The 17,429-nt window shown below is 32.1% G+C and overlaps 3 protein-coding genes across 4 annotated transcripts; 2 read left to right on the plus strand and 1 right to left on the minus strand.

The window, feature by feature from the left end:
- Positions 1-36: 36 nt before the first annotated feature.
- Positions 37-3,606, minus strand: LOC105641435 (vacuole protein). The gene is made up of 6 exons (XM_012225971.4): positions 3,222-3,606; positions 3,018-3,113; positions 2,005-2,045; positions 1,744-1,861; positions 1,305-1,385; positions 37-446 (listed from the first exon to the last, which is right to left on the minus strand). Exons 1-6 carry the CDS (start codon positions 3,414-3,416, stop codon positions 390-392), a joined length of 588 nt encoding a protein of 195 aa, XP_012081361.1. The 5' UTR covers positions 3,417-3,606; the 3' UTR covers positions 37-389.
- Positions 3,607-8,087: 4,481 nt separating this feature from the next.
- Positions 8,088-12,113, plus strand: LOC105641436 (pre-mRNA-splicing factor ISY1-like protein). 2 transcript variants are annotated; one of them, XM_012225973.4, is made up of 2 exons: positions 8,088-9,196; positions 9,528-10,146. In XM_012225973.4, the coding sequence occupies exon 1, from the start codon at positions 8,279-8,281 to the stop codon at positions 9,185-9,187; it is 909 nt and encodes a 302-aa protein (XP_012081363.1). In that variant the 5' UTR covers positions 8,088-8,278; the 3' UTR covers positions 9,188-9,196; positions 9,528-10,146. The 2 variants fall into 2 exon arrangements, with proteins under 2 accessions (XP_012081363.1, XP_012081362.1); XM_012225972.4 differs by lacking the exon at positions 9,528-10,146 and adding an exon at positions 11,552-12,113 and having other exon boundaries at positions 8,089-9,196.
- Positions 12,114-12,735: 622 nt separating this feature from the next.
- On the plus strand, positions 12,736-16,163 carry BETA-UP (beta-ureidopropionase). The gene is made up of 6 exons (XM_012225974.4): positions 12,736-13,141; positions 13,430-13,537; positions 14,507-14,695; positions 14,786-15,013; positions 15,093-15,317; positions 15,653-16,163. Exons 1-6 carry the CDS (start codon positions 13,007-13,009, stop codon positions 16,016-16,018), a joined length of 1,251 nt encoding a protein of 416 aa, XP_012081364.1. The 5' UTR covers positions 12,736-13,006; the 3' UTR covers positions 16,019-16,163.
- The last annotated feature ends 1,266 nt before the right edge of the window (positions 16,164-17,429 follow it).

The following is a 17,429-nucleotide window of genomic DNA, read 5'->3' on the forward strand; positions in this document are numbered from 1 at the left end:
GCATCCTCAAGAAATAATTGATATAGAATATCTGTATAGCCCAAAAAAAATGCTAATTATACAAAAACCTTTGCGATCCATTACAAAAAGCAGTCGACGCATTTTCTACTAATGCATGATAGTTACAGATATTTAGACATTAACCTATACACACAACAAATATCATGTGCCTGGCTAACTTGGATTTCCAACTATAAAAAAGAATTGATTACATGGTTTTCTACATGAGCTATACAACTTTACAAAAGAAAATAGCTCCAGCGTCCAGAACAATTAACAGAATCAATCAATTAAACAACAATGCATAGCATACAAACATGAAATTCAGACAGTTGGAGTTATGAAGTCACTTCACTGCTCTCTGAACTACTGCGCTCACACGAGTGGCATCAAACTCTTTCTGCAAGAAGCAATTGTTCAAGTTCCTCCCTCCGCCGCTCCAATTGCTGTGATTTTTATCCATGTCAGTTGATACAAAAGTCCAATTATGATAGACATTTATTAAACAGATAGACATGAACAAATTAAAAAAAAAAAAAAAAAAAAAATTGCAAATGTTCCCAGAAGCTGATGTGCTATATTGCAAGAAAATTATCATCAAATTTATAAAATTTTCATAATCTAATATTTCCACCTATTATTCGTAACAGCAGATTTTAACTCCAAATGATGCTACATTAATCAGCAAGAGCAAAATAGAATCATATAGACCTCTATTACTGATCAAGAACAATGATCACACTTCTCCATGAGAACCTTTTTCATGTTCACCTCCATGCTTTATAATCACTGCTTATGATATCTATGAGTTTCCAGACAATAGAATTTTGATATAAAATTTTGCTAGTCAATCAGAATCAATGAAGTATGTAATCCTCATTTGAGGGGTTGTGTGCAACAAAAATTATCTCAATCTAACGTTTGGAACCCAAAAAATCAGTGTCCTTCCAACACTTTGAAGAAACCAATTAAAATCATATGACTTTATCATCATCGTCATATTGGCCTACCTTCTGACGTCATAAGTCAGTAGGTGAAATTATTTCTCTGTTTGCAGAGGTTGCACACAGCAAATGAGACACTTTCAGATATCTAGAAACTCATTTTCCCTTGTATCTCTAAAAATAATTCCAAATCATGCCTAGACCTCTGAAACATGACGTAATAACAAAGCACACAATTGCATAAACTGGAGTAAATACATATGCAAGCTTGGTTGCGAATCACAAATAACACAAGGACCTTAAATGAACTCTCACAAATTTGCAACCTGTCATTTCTTTCTATTGTAATAGTTAGCATACCTCAAGATCCTTGACTGCCTGCTCCCTTGTAATTTCTTTCTGCTGGCGAGAACGTTTCAGAAATCCAATGCATAGGATTCCCTGGAAATTTAAATTATATTTGATATGAAATGTCATCAGTTTGGTTTATAGATTCCTCAACGAAAAAGTGCATCCAAATCTTATTTTTCCCTTTGTTTTATTCAGTCAACAAACATGTCTTGAATATTAGAAGTCAACTAAAACAAATCTTCATTCAAAAAATATTAATTCGAAAACAATAAAATCAAAAAGTTTTCCAGAAAAAACTGCAACCTGCAAACTTGTTGCTTAATGCATTAAAAAGCTTTCAAGAAACAAAAGGAAATTCATAAACTATTCATTTGAGTTGGCAATTTCTTCAAACTAGATTAGAGTTAAGTTAAATGCAAGGGAAATTAGCTATTTTTTGTCATCTTACCGAAACTACATAGACAACACCACAAGCAAGGAGCATATAGCTTGCTATATTTTGCAAAAGGATCAGGTCCTTCTGGCTTGATGAATAGTCAGGGAAAGCTCTTGTCATGACTGCAACACTGAACAGAATAGCCATTCCTTTAGAATTCAGATAAGATATTTCATGGATCTCTCAGTACATCCTCATTGTCTATAGCGAATGCAATTTTTTGTAAATAAAGGCGAAAATAAAATGAAGTTCTTACTAAAATATAAGACATACAAGATCTGCAGCATGCCCCTACCAGCCCAATATTCCAACACCTGCAAAAACATTAGGGTTAATTCATATATATAACCTAGTGAATATTAGTGGTTTTAGCTTGTATCTGTATTCAATAAGCATGGGCTGTTCCAGAAAAAGAAAAAGATTAAGGAACAAAACGTAATGCTTCACCCATCACAATATGAAACTTGAAAAACAGAGTTTTCAATAACATGTTTGAAATGGATAATCTACAATGTCCTTGTGAGGTGGTGAGAGCAACCTATTTCGTGGCCTTGTGATGTAAAATTTAAAAAGCTATCCAAGCATATTGAGAATGTTATATAGGTCTCATTTCCTTAGCTGAAAAATCATTTTCGAGCTAAAACTTTTGACCATTTTTATTCTCAAAAAACTTTTTTTGACCATTTTGCAGCCAAATGAAAGTTCTAAACTCCTGCCTTCAACTTCTTTACCAATTTTAGCAAAGCACTCCCCCACTTCTAATTCCAACAAGTCCTTCACCAAATACTCTCTAAATAGAGTGAACCTACTACGAACCATCAGAATCCCAAATAGCTCCACTTATGCAAATCTTTTCAAATTTTTAGCCCCGATTCAATCCCTCAATATCACGAGTCGAGTGAGGAAGAGTGAAAGTCAAATCACATTCTCATCTATATACATGCGCAAAGAAGAAAACGATGACAGCTAAACTTAGAATTTAACTAACAAACAAAACAAACTAAATTTAATGAGCTAATTGGCTGCAGTTCTTTAGGACTTCTTGCTTAGCTTGGTATATAAGAATTACCTTAACTATCTTAAAAGGAAAAAAAAATCCCAGCAGCCTGATTCTCTAACCTTCTCTCACCATATATTTTCCGAGTCTGATGGAACACAAAATCTCAACTAGAAACAATAATATGAGCTTTGGTTACATACCAAGTTCGAGGCACATTCATACATGGAGAAAGATAGAAATAATCTTGCAAATCAGAAACACACACAAAGCAACACAAAGGTCGAACCTTCCAGAATTTAGTGACAAATCCCCACTCGGTCTCAGCAACAACCACAATAAACGCAATCACCACCGCATAACACCGGAATATTCCATTGAAAACCTAAAAGAAACAATCCATTACCAATCAGTGCCTAATAACCTATACATACAAGCAGTTGTAGAGTATTAAATTACATAATTATATATAAAAAGAGTACATAGTACGTACATCGGATCCATCTTTGAAAGATCGAACAGCGGAGAGAACGTTAACCGCAACGCAGAGAATGGCAGTGAGAGCCGTCAAGAAGCTAAAGCATCTACACACGACCAAGAACGGGTCAGGTCCTGTTCTTATTCTGGAACTTGAAGATAATCGAGGGACGCTTTGTCCCTCTCCTCCTTCTGCTCCATTTCTCGCCATTTCCTTTTTCTTTTACGAGAAGGAAATGAAGATGATTGAGAAAATTAAGGATGGATTTGAAGAATTAATTCGACAAATTAATGGTGATTTAATAGTTTGTTCGTTTCCAGTTTAAGAATGGACAGTTTGTTTCTTTTGTGTTTTGGAAAGCGGGATTCTTTTCTTTCACCAGATGTTCAAGACAGGGAAGAAAGGCAGGTATAGAATCAACACGTGGCGCTATTTTGTTAATAACTGCATATTAGTATGTCGAGTTGGTTTCTTTTTTCACGTGTAAAAATTACAAATAATACTATAACCATTTATTTTCTCTTTTAAAATATGATCAGAATTAGAATAATCAGTTTAATTTGGTTAATTATTATAAAATTTAAATTATTATTAATCAGTTAAAAATAAATAATTATGAAAAACATAAATTTATTTTAGAATTTCAGTTATAAGTAATTTCTACCATAATCACAATATTTTAAAATATTATTGTCACTCATAATTAATGCTTCTTTATCTTTTTCTTATCATCTTTTTAATATTTTAAGTTTATAATGAATGTACAAATTACTGTCATAGATCACAAGAATGTTATTTTCAAAGTGAAAAATACATTTATTGTGAAAAATTTTTACATCAAATTATATAACATACTTGATTTTCGTTACCAAAATTTAAAATATTTACATATTATCACATTTTAATCATATATATTTCATCTGGACATTTGCCTTCATCAATTAAATTTTAGTTAATACTAACTAAAATACTCCTCAAAAATATATTACCTATTTTATCTTTTAATTTAGTGCATGCTAAATGTGCTCATATAAAAAATATGATTTCCTCCTATATTAATGGAAAGCGAGATAGATTAGATGATTATTTGACTCTCATTATGTTTTAATATTTTAAGATATTGGAGAAAATTAATTTTTTCAATTAATTATTTGAATCGTAAATTAAAAATATAAATACAGTTAAAAGTGTCATCAACTTCAAAATTTTACCTTACTCTTAAAATTAACTTAAAAAGGGAAAAAAAAAAAAAAAAAAACGGAAGATTAAAACGAGAATTGGAATCATGGAATATTTTCTCAAGGGATAAGTTTTCATGGATCTGGATTGAATTGTTCAGATATAATCCAGATGTGTTCCTTGATCGTTTCTTCAAGCAGTGATGACTCCTCAAAATCAAAGTTGAAAAGAGTCGGGCAAACGGGCTCCTTTTCGACATTGTGATAATGTGCCAGGTAAGCGTGGCTTAGAGCATCATCAACTGCAAAGAAGGAAACAAAATGGGAGAAGCTTTGCCAATAAGAAGTACACCGATTTAAGAAATTAATAAAGACTGAGATAATTAATTTTATCACTCTGCTACAAACCAGTCATTAGAATCAACAATCAGTCATCCATAAGTAATAATTCAAATGGTAAGACACAAATAAGGTCAGCAAACAACCTCTATAAGGTCAGAGGGGAGAGGCAATTGCTAACTCCGAAACAAGATTAGTCTCTTTAACCACTGAGTATGAGGATGCTCGTGGGAAATTTCTTTTTTTTTTTTTTTTTTAGATCTAAAATCATGTTATATTAATACCTGTAATGCGCCTATTTGGATCAAAGACTAGCATCCTCTCTAGCAGATCAACAGCATCTTTAGACATATTACGAACATTTGGAAACATATCATGAAATCTAGCAGCAAAATCTTGCCTTGGAGCATTATCATCTGGCGAACCAATGAGCTAGAGAAAGAGAAAACAAGATGGATTAGATATTTGACTTAAAGTAATTGACACTATCAATAAAGACAATGCAATTCCATATATCAGTACACCAGTTAAATATTTCATTTCCTAACGTTCTAAGCAGTTGTGGCATGCATGTTTAATACTAACGAAATAGACAGTTAAAAATTATATATTTCATCTGGACATTTGCCTTCATCAATTAAATTTTAGTTAATACTAACTAAAATACTCCTCAAAAATATATTACCTATTTTATCTTTTAATTTAGTGCATGCTAAATGTGCTCATATAAAAAATATGATTTCCTCCTATATTAATGGAAAGCGAGATAGATTAGATGATTGCTTGACTCTCATTATATTTTAATATTTTAAGATATTGGAGAAAATTAATTTTTTCAATTAATTATTTGAATCGTAAATTAAAAATATAAATACAGTTAAAAGTGTCATCACAATTTCCTTTTACCTTTTTAATTTTCATCATATCTAAATCACGAAATTAGCTTTTCATTATTATTTCCCTTAAAGTTAGTTAATTTCGTTTGAAATGTTGCAGTTTGAAAAGAATATGAAATATTGCAATGTGTCACGAAAACAGAACATCCAAGAATCAAAACAACAAATTCAAAATAAAAATAGAAGTGTAATTTCGGATTATTTGAGTGAAAAGTAGAGATATTTTGTTTACTTTATGTCAAATTTTAATTTTATTTTTGTCTTTATCTTTAATTAGAAATAATAATTTCTTAGTCTCATATATGTTTTATTTATTAATATATTAATATTGTTTTCTTATGATAATATTACATCTCATTTTGCTAAATTTGGATATTAATAAAAAGATTTGAAATAGGATTATAATTTTACTGTTCACGGTGGCTTCGTATCTAAGGACTTCAATACTTATTACCTGTTTTACTTATTTAAAGTTTGAAATTTTAATTTTTGATATAATTGAGTTTGAAGTGATAGCTTTTAAAATATATAAAATTATTTTTTCAATAAAGCTGCCCTAATATATATATATATACACACACACGAAAGCTGAGAAAGTTTAAAATTTTCCTTTGTTGAGCATTTTATTTTTCTTTTTTAGAAATTTTAAGTTTTTTTTTTTATTTTTTATTTTGATCAAACAACTTAAATATTTTAATTAATATTTTATGATAAATTATCCATATTTTCTTTTATTTTTGTTAAGAGTATTCTTTTTCCTAATCGCTAACTATTGTTTTTTTAATTGATTTTTCTATCTCCAGTAGAAGATGTTAGAAGTGAGAGGTCTTTAGTTTGAGTCCTCTTTACTATAAAGGTTATCGCCAATTTGGTAAAGGGTACGACTGTGTAACCCATAATGTTATCTTGGCCAATTGAGCTGACCATGTATAAAAAAATCTATTGTTTTCTGCATTTTGTCATTACATATATACATGTTTGTTTTTTTCATAGTTCTGCATTTGGGTTTTAATTTGATGCTTTTCTGTTAATTTGATCATGCAATATCCTCCGGAGAACACTCAACTCATCTTATTTTATTCTTTTTATTTTTTTGTTAACGTGAGCGGCGGATCCACAATTCCATCAGAGGTCGAGTGGTTGGATATAGAAATTAGTTAAATATTGAATTCAAAAGCCATTCAGATCACTGTTCAATCTCAATGCGGTAAATCAATCAATTAATTTAGTTAGTTCTTTCAATTGTCTAATTTAATGTAATTAGTTGTATATTTTTCTTTTTAATTTCAGATATAAAATTCACCTAATTCAAACACTTAATTTTGGCTGCAACGACTATTCTATTCTTGCTGCTATTAATTTTGAGTATGCATGGTGACGATTATGATAGACTGAAAGAAGGGAAACTAACGAGCTACGTTAATGAAACATGAGCTATAAGGAGGTCAAAACGATTAAACGGTGTTACACCATTTATATAAAAATATTGAATATAAAAAAAATTCAAGAGTTCTTCACTTATTGTATGACTTTTTTAAAGTTTCAAATAATCAATTATATTTTTTTGGAGATTTTAAGTATGTTTAATTATAAAATATTTAATAATAATAATTATAATCATAGAATCAAAATATAAACATGTGCGAAGCCGCGATACTAAATGAGTTTGAAATGAGTATAAATATTACATATGTAAATTTAAATGGAATTGGATAATTTTGGGTTAATTGTTATTTTTAGAGTTAAGGTTGTACATAGGGCAAGCATTCGGCCAATTTGATCAATTTGAATAAAATTTTTAACTGAATTTTTTTTAACTTAATCGAATTAATTTTTTCACTGAACTTGACGAACTGTTTTGTTAATTTTGATTATTAATCGAATCAAAGTTAAAGAAAATAAAAACTAAATTAACCTAAGCTTATGATTAACCGACTTTAACTAAAATAAAAATTAACTGAAGTTATTAATTACTACTCAATCGAAATAATAACTGAAATATTTTAATTTTTAATTTTATTTTCTGCTTAATTAGAACAACATAGTTTAAGAGTCGATCAATTTGATTAATTTAGTTAAAAGTTGTCGAAATTTAATTTTTTCATTAAAATTTTTACTAAATATTTATTTACCGATCCGAATTAATTGAATTGACCGAGCCGAATGCTCACCTATAATTGTTCAAGTGGTATTTTTTTTTTTTTTTTTTTGAGGGCACAAATGATAGATTTATTGATACTTCAAATTGTTATAATTTGATTTAAGCAAAGAATTAAATTTGTCCTATAATTATAATATTTGAAATAAAACTTATAAATTATATTGAAAAAAACCGTGTAATGGTTTTTTTTTTTTTTTTTTTTTTTACAAATAAAGGGTATGACTATAATTTTCCTTTTTTATTTTTTTACACGCCTGCCTTTAAAATCTCCAATGGCCACCGATGATTATAAAACATACCCGTGCCTGGAACGAATCGCCCCATGTATCACTATTTTAAATTGGCACGAAAGCCCGTAGTTATCGGTGAGACTTTCCCTTGTTAAGAAACGAAACAGAGTGACGCTAAATACTTGTTTTTGCTGCGAATTCTTCTTCACCGACTCCTTTCCATTAGGTGTTTCTACTCTCCAATTCGAAATTCTAAAAGAAAACAGAAATGGCTCGCAACGAAGAAAAGGCTCAATCGATGCTCAATCGATTTATAGCATTAAAAGAACAGGAAAAGAAGAAACCCAAAGAGCGCCGCCCCTACCTAGCCTCCGAATGCCGGGACCTTGCCGAGGCAGACAAATGGCGCCAGCAGATAATGCGAGAGATTGGGCGCAAAGTCGCCGAAATCCAGAACGAAGGCCTTGGCGAGCACCGTCTCCGTGACTTAAACGACGAGATCAACAAGCTCATTCGAGAAAAATCACACTGGGAACGTCGCATCGTTGAACTCGGCGGACCGAACTATGCGAAACATGCCCCGAAGATGACAGATTTAGAAGGCAATATAATTGACGTCCCTAACCCTAGCGGCCGTGGTCCTGGGTACCGTTACTTTGGTGCAGCCAAGAAGCTACCGGGTGTTCGAGAATTGTTCGAGAAGCCACCAGAATTGAGAAAAAGGAGGACTAGATATGATATTTATAAAAGAATTGATGCGAGTTATTATGGCTACAGAGATGATGAGGATGGGGTTTTGGAGAAAGTGGAGGCGCCTGCGGAGGCGACAATGAGGGCGGTGGCTGTGGAGGAGTGGAGGAGGATGGATGAAATAAGGAGGGAAGCAAGTAAAGGAGCAAAAGAAGTGGTGAGCGTTGGAGCTGTTGCAACTGAGGTGTTGTTTGAGGAGGAGGAAGATGTGGTGGAGGAGGACAGGAAGAGGGAAAGGGAGAAGGAGGAAAGGGAGAGAAAGGAAAAGGAGAGGGAGTTTGTGGCCCATGTGCCATTGCCAGATGAGAAAGAGATTGAGAGGATGGTTGTGGAGAAGAAGAAGATGGAGTTATTGAGTAAGTATGCTAGCGATTCATTGCAGGAGGAGCAGAGTCAGGCCAAGGCCATGCTTAACATTCAGAGTTAGAGATAATTGGTATGTGTAAATTCCGTTGGCTTGTTTTCTGATTTGGCTCAATATGTATATGCTTGTGCATGTGTATATTCTTTTCACTGTGTCGTATCGCTATTAAAGGTGTTGTGCTTTGATATTCTAGTAAATTTCTTTTTTTTTTTTTTCCTCATATGCTATGTTGGGTGTTTAATAGTTCTTAGTAATCTCTTATTTTGTCAGTTAGGTTTTAGTAACTACTAAGCAAATACTAAATCAGAATGTTATGACTTAATGCCTTGTTGCTGAGAGAATGAAATTGCTTATTGCCTGTTATTTTGGTTTTAATTTTTTTTTGTATTATGATGCAAATCAGGTGCAAGATATGCTGTCAATAATGTGCTCTTCAGTGATTGAGAATGAATGGACAAACTCTCTATATATTTTCAGATGTGCCCCTATTAGACTTTTAGCTTTATCCTTTTGTGGAACTTAAAGTAGTTTGTGGGTCAACGTGCGAGATTGTGCTCCTGATGGAAAATGAACATTATACTGCTTTTAGTTTACTGAAACAAAATCTTGCAATAGTAGAAATGGATTTTGAACCCAAAATGGTCTAGAAGCCAATGGGTATTTCCAAAAATTGGAGGGCAGATCAAATGTAGTGGCTACTGCAATGGTTCAGAAGCTATTCCTGCAGTCTAAGCGCAGGCCCTTGTGGCGGATAATATTTTCATCTTACATTATAAGTAGAGTTTCAACATTTTGAGAACCTGATATGTGATTATATGCGGCAAAGTATGTAGCTCTATGTTAGAACCATTATACTGGCCTGCCAAGCTAAAAAGGTGGTTCTGGTTTTTGCTCTTGTACCTAAGAATGTATGTTTATGAGGATTGGATTATTAGTTATGCTTTGCTGTTAGGTCATAACTCGTTAACAATGTACTTGTGAGATAAATATGATCAAGGTTGCTCGACCTTTGAGACCTATAACTAGATCCAAATTAAATCATCAGGTTCAAAAGACTAAAAATTTAACAAAAGAAAATAAAATATGTGAAAGAAAAAGACAAATTGATTGAAAATAGCTTGAGAAAATCAAGGACAACAAATCTCTCAGCCAGTGAAAAATCATCAGCAACAAAGTAGTATTGTTATCTTGTAATAACAATCTACTCGTTAGTTATTGTTTACTTCTTAAGCAGGCAAAACAATTATATTGAAATGGAAGTCGAACTTATTTGCATACCTCTTTGTTTATTTATTTTTCTGATTGTGACTTCGTGCGGATGGGGTAGGAAACAGTTTTAAATGATTTCACTGAAAAAAGGTGTTCAGACATTAGAAATTATTTAAATTGTGGTTGGGTTTTATCTAGAACGCATGAAGTATAGAGCATGAAATAGGTGGTTGCTAGGCGTTTCATGCTTAAGCATTTACTACATTCTGCATCTATTCATGGCATCAAGCCAACCTGTATTTGCCATATTCTTCTTTCGATATCTTCAATGTCCTTCCTCTCATAATATGTGTTTGGTTTTTAGCAATAAGCTAATAGCTGTTTGAATCCCCAATAGCTAGGTCAATTTGTTTGGTAAATACAAAATAACATAGGAGTTGGCTATTTGAACACCAGACAACTAATAATTTGAAAAGCACCTTTGGAACTCTATTCTCTTGGTTTGTAGTTTATTTGATTTTGTTTCATAGTTGGACTTAAATACTATGGTAAACTTTAATAACAATACTTTCCCTTTTCCAAATTAATGTTTTATATGATTAGATTATTTGTAGTTCATAAAATTGTAATGATTGTTAAAATGTTTTAGGTGATTTGTAAAATGCTTATGTTGTTAATATTTTTCTTAAAAAAAATTATTTTGTGCATAATATGTAGACAAAGTTAATGGTAATTTTCTTGACGGATGTTTTGTGTTATTATTTGGTTTATATCATAGATTAAAAGGAAAAGTAATAGAATATACAGCAAAATAGTAGAGCAGAGATACGCACTAACCCATCACATACAGAAAGTAGGTTCTGGAAAACAATTGGGGCAGCACCCTATTATTGATTGCTTTAGGGTATACATGTATAATTACAGGATATGCTGAACAAAACATTAATGAAATACATGTCTTAACCATGCTTGGGTTTATCCCATAACTAAGCATGCTTGGTTTACTTGAACACTCGAGCTAAATCCATACTGTCAAGTTGGTATGCTAAGTTCTAAATGTTGTTTCTGTTCTCTATGTGATATTTTTAACAGATGACATCATTAAGTATTTGTTGATTTATCTTACTGCTGTATTTGTTGAACTATTATTTACCCTTCATCATTGGATAACTTGTTGTAAGTGTTGGTAAATAATTTATGATTAATTTTTGGTTTCAGATGTGGAGAAGATAGGTCGTATTAATGTACGTTGATAGTGCCACCTAATTCAGGTTTAACTTGCTAGCTTTCGTGGCTGGCTTTTGGTTGCCGAGAAAGTTGAACTATAAGGATAGTAGAAGTTGAAATTCAAGAAAGTGGTTGTGGGAGTTGAAATTTAAGAATCATTACACAACGATCAGAAATTTCACTGCAAGAAATTTGACTTTTTGATCTCCTTTATTAGTGAACTTATTTGTAAAAATCTGTTCTCTTCCTGGGATTATTTGTTGATGGATAACCATAGTAACTGTATAATGGGTCTGTCTGAAACTTTTTTTAACAATCAAGAAATCTGGAATTAGTTGTAGGGAGTAATCTGGATGTTCCCTTTATCAAACAGGTTGCCCGAGATTTATCCTTGCAACTTAGAACAAATCGAGGAAAGAAAATCAGTAATGAATGTTAGAGGTGAATTTTTCACCATTTGTTTGGATTCAGGCAAATGAATGAAAAATTACTAAATGATGTTGACTTCATATTTTATTATTGGCTCAATGCATAAATATGTTTATGTGCTTTAGGAGTATTTTGAATTTTTATTTCGATTCATTAAACGTTTCAATTTAAAGAACTTTCATTGTATCTGATTCAATTCAGGTGTTATAGACAATCACTCGTTTTCATTCCTAATAGTATTTAAAATTTCCTGTTTATTAAAAAAATCTCGTTATCGGACGGTCATCAAGCAATGATGAAATTTCTATTTTTTTTTTCAATAGAATTGCAAAATTTTATCTTACTTCACAGACTTATAGTAAAGTGGGTTTAGTTTGCAAAAATTTTGTAATATATTGGCTAATTACAAGAACAATATTGAATTATTTGCTTTTGAAATAAAGCTGATTTTGCCCCTTAAATTTGAAAGTAATATACAATTTACTCAAAAATCAAATTTTTGTAGATTTATCCCATAATTTGCATATGAACTCGAACTAAATTTTATTACTATCTTCAACATGATATTTACTTGAATTTTTACTTGAAATATTTTATTATATAAATATTTTTAAATTATATAATGAGTTTTGATCAGCAAGTATCCACAATTTTAACTCACATCCGGCTCAGACACTAAGTCGGATAGTTAGTGTAAACCATACCTGTCCGATGTCCATTTATTAATACTAAAACCGGAATTTTACGTGTCGCCAACTAAAATCACCGCTGCTTCCGTCCCTACGCAGATCATTCGGTATTCTTTCCTTAAATTCCAAAACAAATGCTTACATCACATGGATATGGATTCTCCACACAACTAAACTCTTTCTAATGTCCAAATTTCAGAATATAACCCACTAGTTTATTTTTCCACCCTCTCTCCTACTAATACACGCATATTCTTTTCCATTCCCAGCCGCGATTATCATAGTAAACTCATAGTCTCTTCTTCTTATCAGAGAACAAACCATCAAAATGGAGACAAGTGAAAAGATTGGAGGAGGAAATGACATTTTCGAAGATAATCATATCTCTAATGACGGTTCTATTTGTGGTTATGACTCCCTTCATCACCTCCTCTGTGCCAATCTCAAGCCTCATCTTTTCAAGGTAATCTCTCCGTGTCACTTTATATGTATTCTTGAACTGTAAATATCGATGGGTTTTTAGTCAAGGCACTTTTTGTGTATACTTGAACTGTTAATTTTGATGGGTTTTAGTCAAGGTTGCTGATTAATCTTCTGATCCAATTGTTTTTTGGGATTGATTTGAAAAGCAAAGTCTTCAGCATCTGCTACTTATTATTTTCTTAAATCTAGTTAAACCAGTGATGATTATGATTATTCAATTGAAATTTTGAAATTATGTGATTATTTGACAATAATTATTGTTTTATAGGAAGTCAGCCGGTTACTTCTCGGAATGAATTGTGGAAAAGCAATTGAAACTTTAGTTCTTCCAGACTCTGCAAAAGTTATCTCTTCAAAACATGATTTTGACCTCCAGGTGGTGGCTGGTCCCATTCATTTGCTATACTAGTTTAGTACTAGAATATGTTTGAAGAACAAATTTCATGTATATTTCTGTTTTATCACTGGAACATATGATTTGGTTGTTGTCTTAATGCTGTTGAACGTTGATTTTATGGCTGATCTATACCATAAATTTGAGGTCTTTTGTGGAAGTCCTCGTATGATCTGTTCTGGAAACTGGCATAAGAACAAATGAAAAGAAGAATGGTCAAATTTAACTGTGAACAAATTCTGGTTTGATATGCTTCCGTAGAAAGCAATTGGATGATGAGATGTTCACTGCAGGGATGGCTAAACACTTAGGTAGGGATTGACGTCTGGAATTTTAGAAAACTAAAATGTCTTTGGATGGGATGAAAATACTTTGTATGTGCTTGTATTTTGAGAGAGGTTAAATCACGCACTGACTTTATCAGTTCAAAACTGGACCTTCCGCTAATATTCTTTTTCTAGATCAAATTATTGCTTCAAACTACATGTCTTTTTGCACATTAGAGACATTTTACATAGATTGTTTCATATCTTTGGATATTTAACTCTGTGGTTAGAGATAGATGTGGTTCTAAGATAACATGGAGGGAAGTAGTGAATAAGGAACTATAAACTAAGGATCTTCATGAAACTGTAGCCTAAACCAGGTGGAATAGAGAAAATGGATTCATATAGTCAATCTGAACTAGCATGGTATTAAGGTGTCATTAAGTTGAGTTTGTGTTCACAAAGTCAAGCACATTGAAAGTTGAAATTTTTAGTACGAAAGCCTTGTAGCATGATGCCATGCCTTCCATTTTGGCTGTCCAAATAGTATGTAGCAATAACTTTGGCACATATCATTGCTTAGCTATATGTAACAAGCATCTTTTCATTTTCTGTAATATGATCTTTAAATCACCAATTATATGCCGTTGATTATTCTAAAGTATTTTTCTTTAAAATCTTGCAGGCCTTTCGCTTTGGTGCTGATAAGGAGTCATTAAGAGAACCTCGAGTAGTTCGGGTGGGTCTTATTCAGAATTCCATAGCTCTTCCAACAACAGCTTCTTTTGTGGACCAGAAGAGGGCTATTTTTCAGAAATTGAAGCCAATGATTGATGCTGCAGGTTCTTCAGGAGTCAACATATTATGCTTGCAAGTAAGTTGAGATGGGGTTTTGGACTAATTCATTTATTGATTTTGCATTACAGTCAGGTCTGGATTGATTTTTCACACAATGTTATTTCAGGAAGCATGGATGATGCCATTTGCATTTTGCACTCGGGAGAAAAGATGGTGTGAATTTGCAGAGCCTATAGATGGGGAATCAACACAATTTCTTCAGGAATTTGCACAAAAGTACAACATGGTCATCATAAGTCCGATTCTTGAGAGAGATGATAATCATGGAGAGACTCTTTGGAACACTGCAATTATAATTGGAAATCATGGTAACATAATTGGCAAGCATAGAAAGGTGAATGCAAGTTTAACTCTTTCTACCATAAATTGCTTTTCGAGTAGTTTGTTAATACAATGGAAATGGCATTTGGCAGAACCATATACCTAGAGTTGGTGACTTCAATGAAAGCACATATTATATGGAAGGAAATACCGGGCATCCTGTGTTTGAGACAGCATATGGAAAGATTGCAGTTAATATATGCTATGGGAGACACCATCCGTTGAATTGGTTAGCATTTGGCTTGAATGGTGCAGAGATTGTTTTCAATCCATCCGCCACTGTCGGTGAACTCAGTGAACCAATGTGGCCCGTTGAGGTTATTTTCTACCCATCTGCTTATTTTCATTCTCAATTTATTTTCAGTGATCTTTTGCATTATAAGTTCTTTTGCTTGATGGGCCATGCTTCCAGTGAACTTTAGTCTTTGTTATTCCCATACCAAGTAATTGGGGCAAATTAGCATCACCAAGTTTGCGGTGATTCTCAAACAGCAAGTGGCACAATTAGTTTAACGCCTCATTGTTTTCTTAATATCTAGATAATGCTCTAATAGATAGTATGCATTTAACCATTTAGTCATACTAAAATGGTAGTGTTAGAAATGATTGCCTTTGACATGTTAATTGACAATATTCAATGGCTTTTTTACAGGCTCGTAATGCTGCAATAGCCAATAGTTACTTTGTTGGGTCTATTAATCGTGTTGGGACCGAAATATTCCCCAATCCATTCACTTCAGGTGATGGGAAGCCACAACACTCTGATTTTGGGCATTTCTACGGGTCTAGTCATTTTTCAGCACCAGATGCTTCTTGCACGCCTTCTCTTTCCCGTTATAAGGATGGACTGTTGATCTCAGATATGGACTTAAACCTGTGTAGACAGCTGAAAGACAAGTGGGGATTTCGAATGACTGCTCGATACGAGTTATATGCTGATATGCTTGCTAGTTATTTGAAGCCAGACTTCGAGCCCCAAATCATTTCTGATCCCTTGTTACACAAAAAGTCTTCATAAGTAACAGGTACTGTGCAAACTTGTAATATTATATCAAATTATCAACTGCAATAAGTTCAGTGTGTAAATCATTCAACATTGTTCATCTGTCATCGAACTATGATATGGATAAATTGATGGTAAATAACCAGCAAATCCCACATCACCATTAAAGTGTTCTTTTTCATTCTAAACCAAATGCCACTGGTTGCTTCCTGCCCTTTTCTTTTTTTAATTTTTTTTTTTTCAATTGTCATTATAATCTGCATGGCTTCCTTTTTTTTTTTTTTTGGGTTTTTTCCTGCCTCATTCTTATTTTATCTGTTCGTATTAAGCTGTCATGGGGCCTTCTCCAGGTACTTATAAATTGACTCAAACATTGGGACCTTCTCAAGGATTTGAAATGATAATATGAGATATATTTTAATACTGAATTGATTTTCCTTTATTTTGACATATTATGTAGGACTTGTGTTTGGGTACCACAGAAATTCTTAAACAGGACCAAAAAGCCAGTAGCTCGACCGTCAAATGTTTGTTTCGCAATCATTTCATCTTATTTCTTAGTTCTTTTTAAAAATTCCAGACTGAAATAAAATGAATCAAATTTTCTTTTCCTGCAATATCCTTTGCAATTCCTTTTTTTGCCTCCAAAACTTCCTCTCGTGCTCCAAGAACCAGGAAGAAAAGGAATGTTCAAGGAGTTCCCTTTTTCTTGGTCTCATGAGATTATGAAGAAGTGTCCTCCATAAATGATTTATGAGAGGACATCTAATAATAATCGTTTAATATTTTTTACCAAGAAAATTCTAATGGAAGTTTCTGGTTTGAATTCTAATAGAATTACTCTAATATGGAAGAGAAGGGCTAATCATAAATAAGGTATTAGTTGTTGGATTAATGATTTCAGGATAATCATTAAGGACTTAAATATGTTTAGTTTATTGAGTTCAACTTATAAAATACTTATTTCAACTTAATGCAATTCTAATGGAACTTGTATTTCTATTCCTTTTGCTTTTTGAAATTCATAATTAATTTTGATAAATAATAAAAAAATTTTAAATTAAATAATAAGTACTTAGGAGAAACGAAAAATAATAAAGAAAAATGAATTGAACAATTCTTCGCTATTTTTCTCTGTCATTTTCATTTTTTCCATTTTCCAAACGTAGTATTAAGTTATTAAAATGACCATACGATAAGGTAAAAAATGCTCGAGCCAAACTAGAGTCTAAATCTCTTTGAAAATGATATTCAAGATTAAAAATAATTAATAGTATTGTTTGGTATGGAAAATATACATATTATCAAAAAAATTAATTAATACTTAATTTTATTTAAATTTTCAAATATTATTTCACAAAATACAAAAAATTAAAACAAATAAAAATAAATATGGAAAAAATAATATGTTGATATTAATTGCATA

The sequence above is a fragment of the Jatropha curcas genome, chromosome 6 (genome assembly GCF_041381405.1).
Source record: "Jatropha curcas cultivar XTBG-Jc1 chromosome 6, XTBG_Jcur_1.0, whole genome shotgun sequence".
Lineage (NCBI taxonomy): Eukaryota > Viridiplantae > Streptophyta > Magnoliopsida > Malpighiales > Euphorbiaceae > Jatropha > Jatropha curcas.

Bases quoted from the DNA above. Each gene is read 5' to 3' on its own strand.
- LOC105641436 (XM_012225973.4), top strand. From the start codon at position 8,279: ATGGCTCGCAACGAAGAAAAGGCTCAATCGATGCTCAATCGATTTATA.
- LOC105641435 (XM_012225971.4), bottom strand. From the start codon at position 3,416: ATGGCGAGAAATGGAGCAGAAGGAGGAGAGGGACAAAGCGTCCCTCGA. The intron at 2,046-3,017 runs GTTCGACCTTTG...ATGTTTTTGCAG, and splicing joins TTGTCACTAAATTCTGGAAG to GTGTTGGAATATTGGGCTGG. The intron at 1,386-1,743 runs GTAAGATGACAA...TTAAATTTCCAG, and splicing joins GTGTTGTCTATGTAGTTTCG to GGAATCCTATGCATTGGATT.
- BETA-UP (XM_012225974.4), top strand. From the start codon at position 13,007: ATGGAGACAAGTGAAAAGATTGGAGGAGGAAATGACATTTTCGAAGAT. The intron at 14,696-14,785 runs GTAAGTTGAGAT...ATGTTATTTCAG, and splicing joins TCAACATATTATGCTTGCAA to GAAGCATGGATGATGCCATT. The intron at 15,318-15,652 runs GTTATTTTCTAC...GCTTTTTTACAG, and splicing joins AACCAATGTGGCCCGTTGAG to GCTCGTAATGCTGCAATAGC.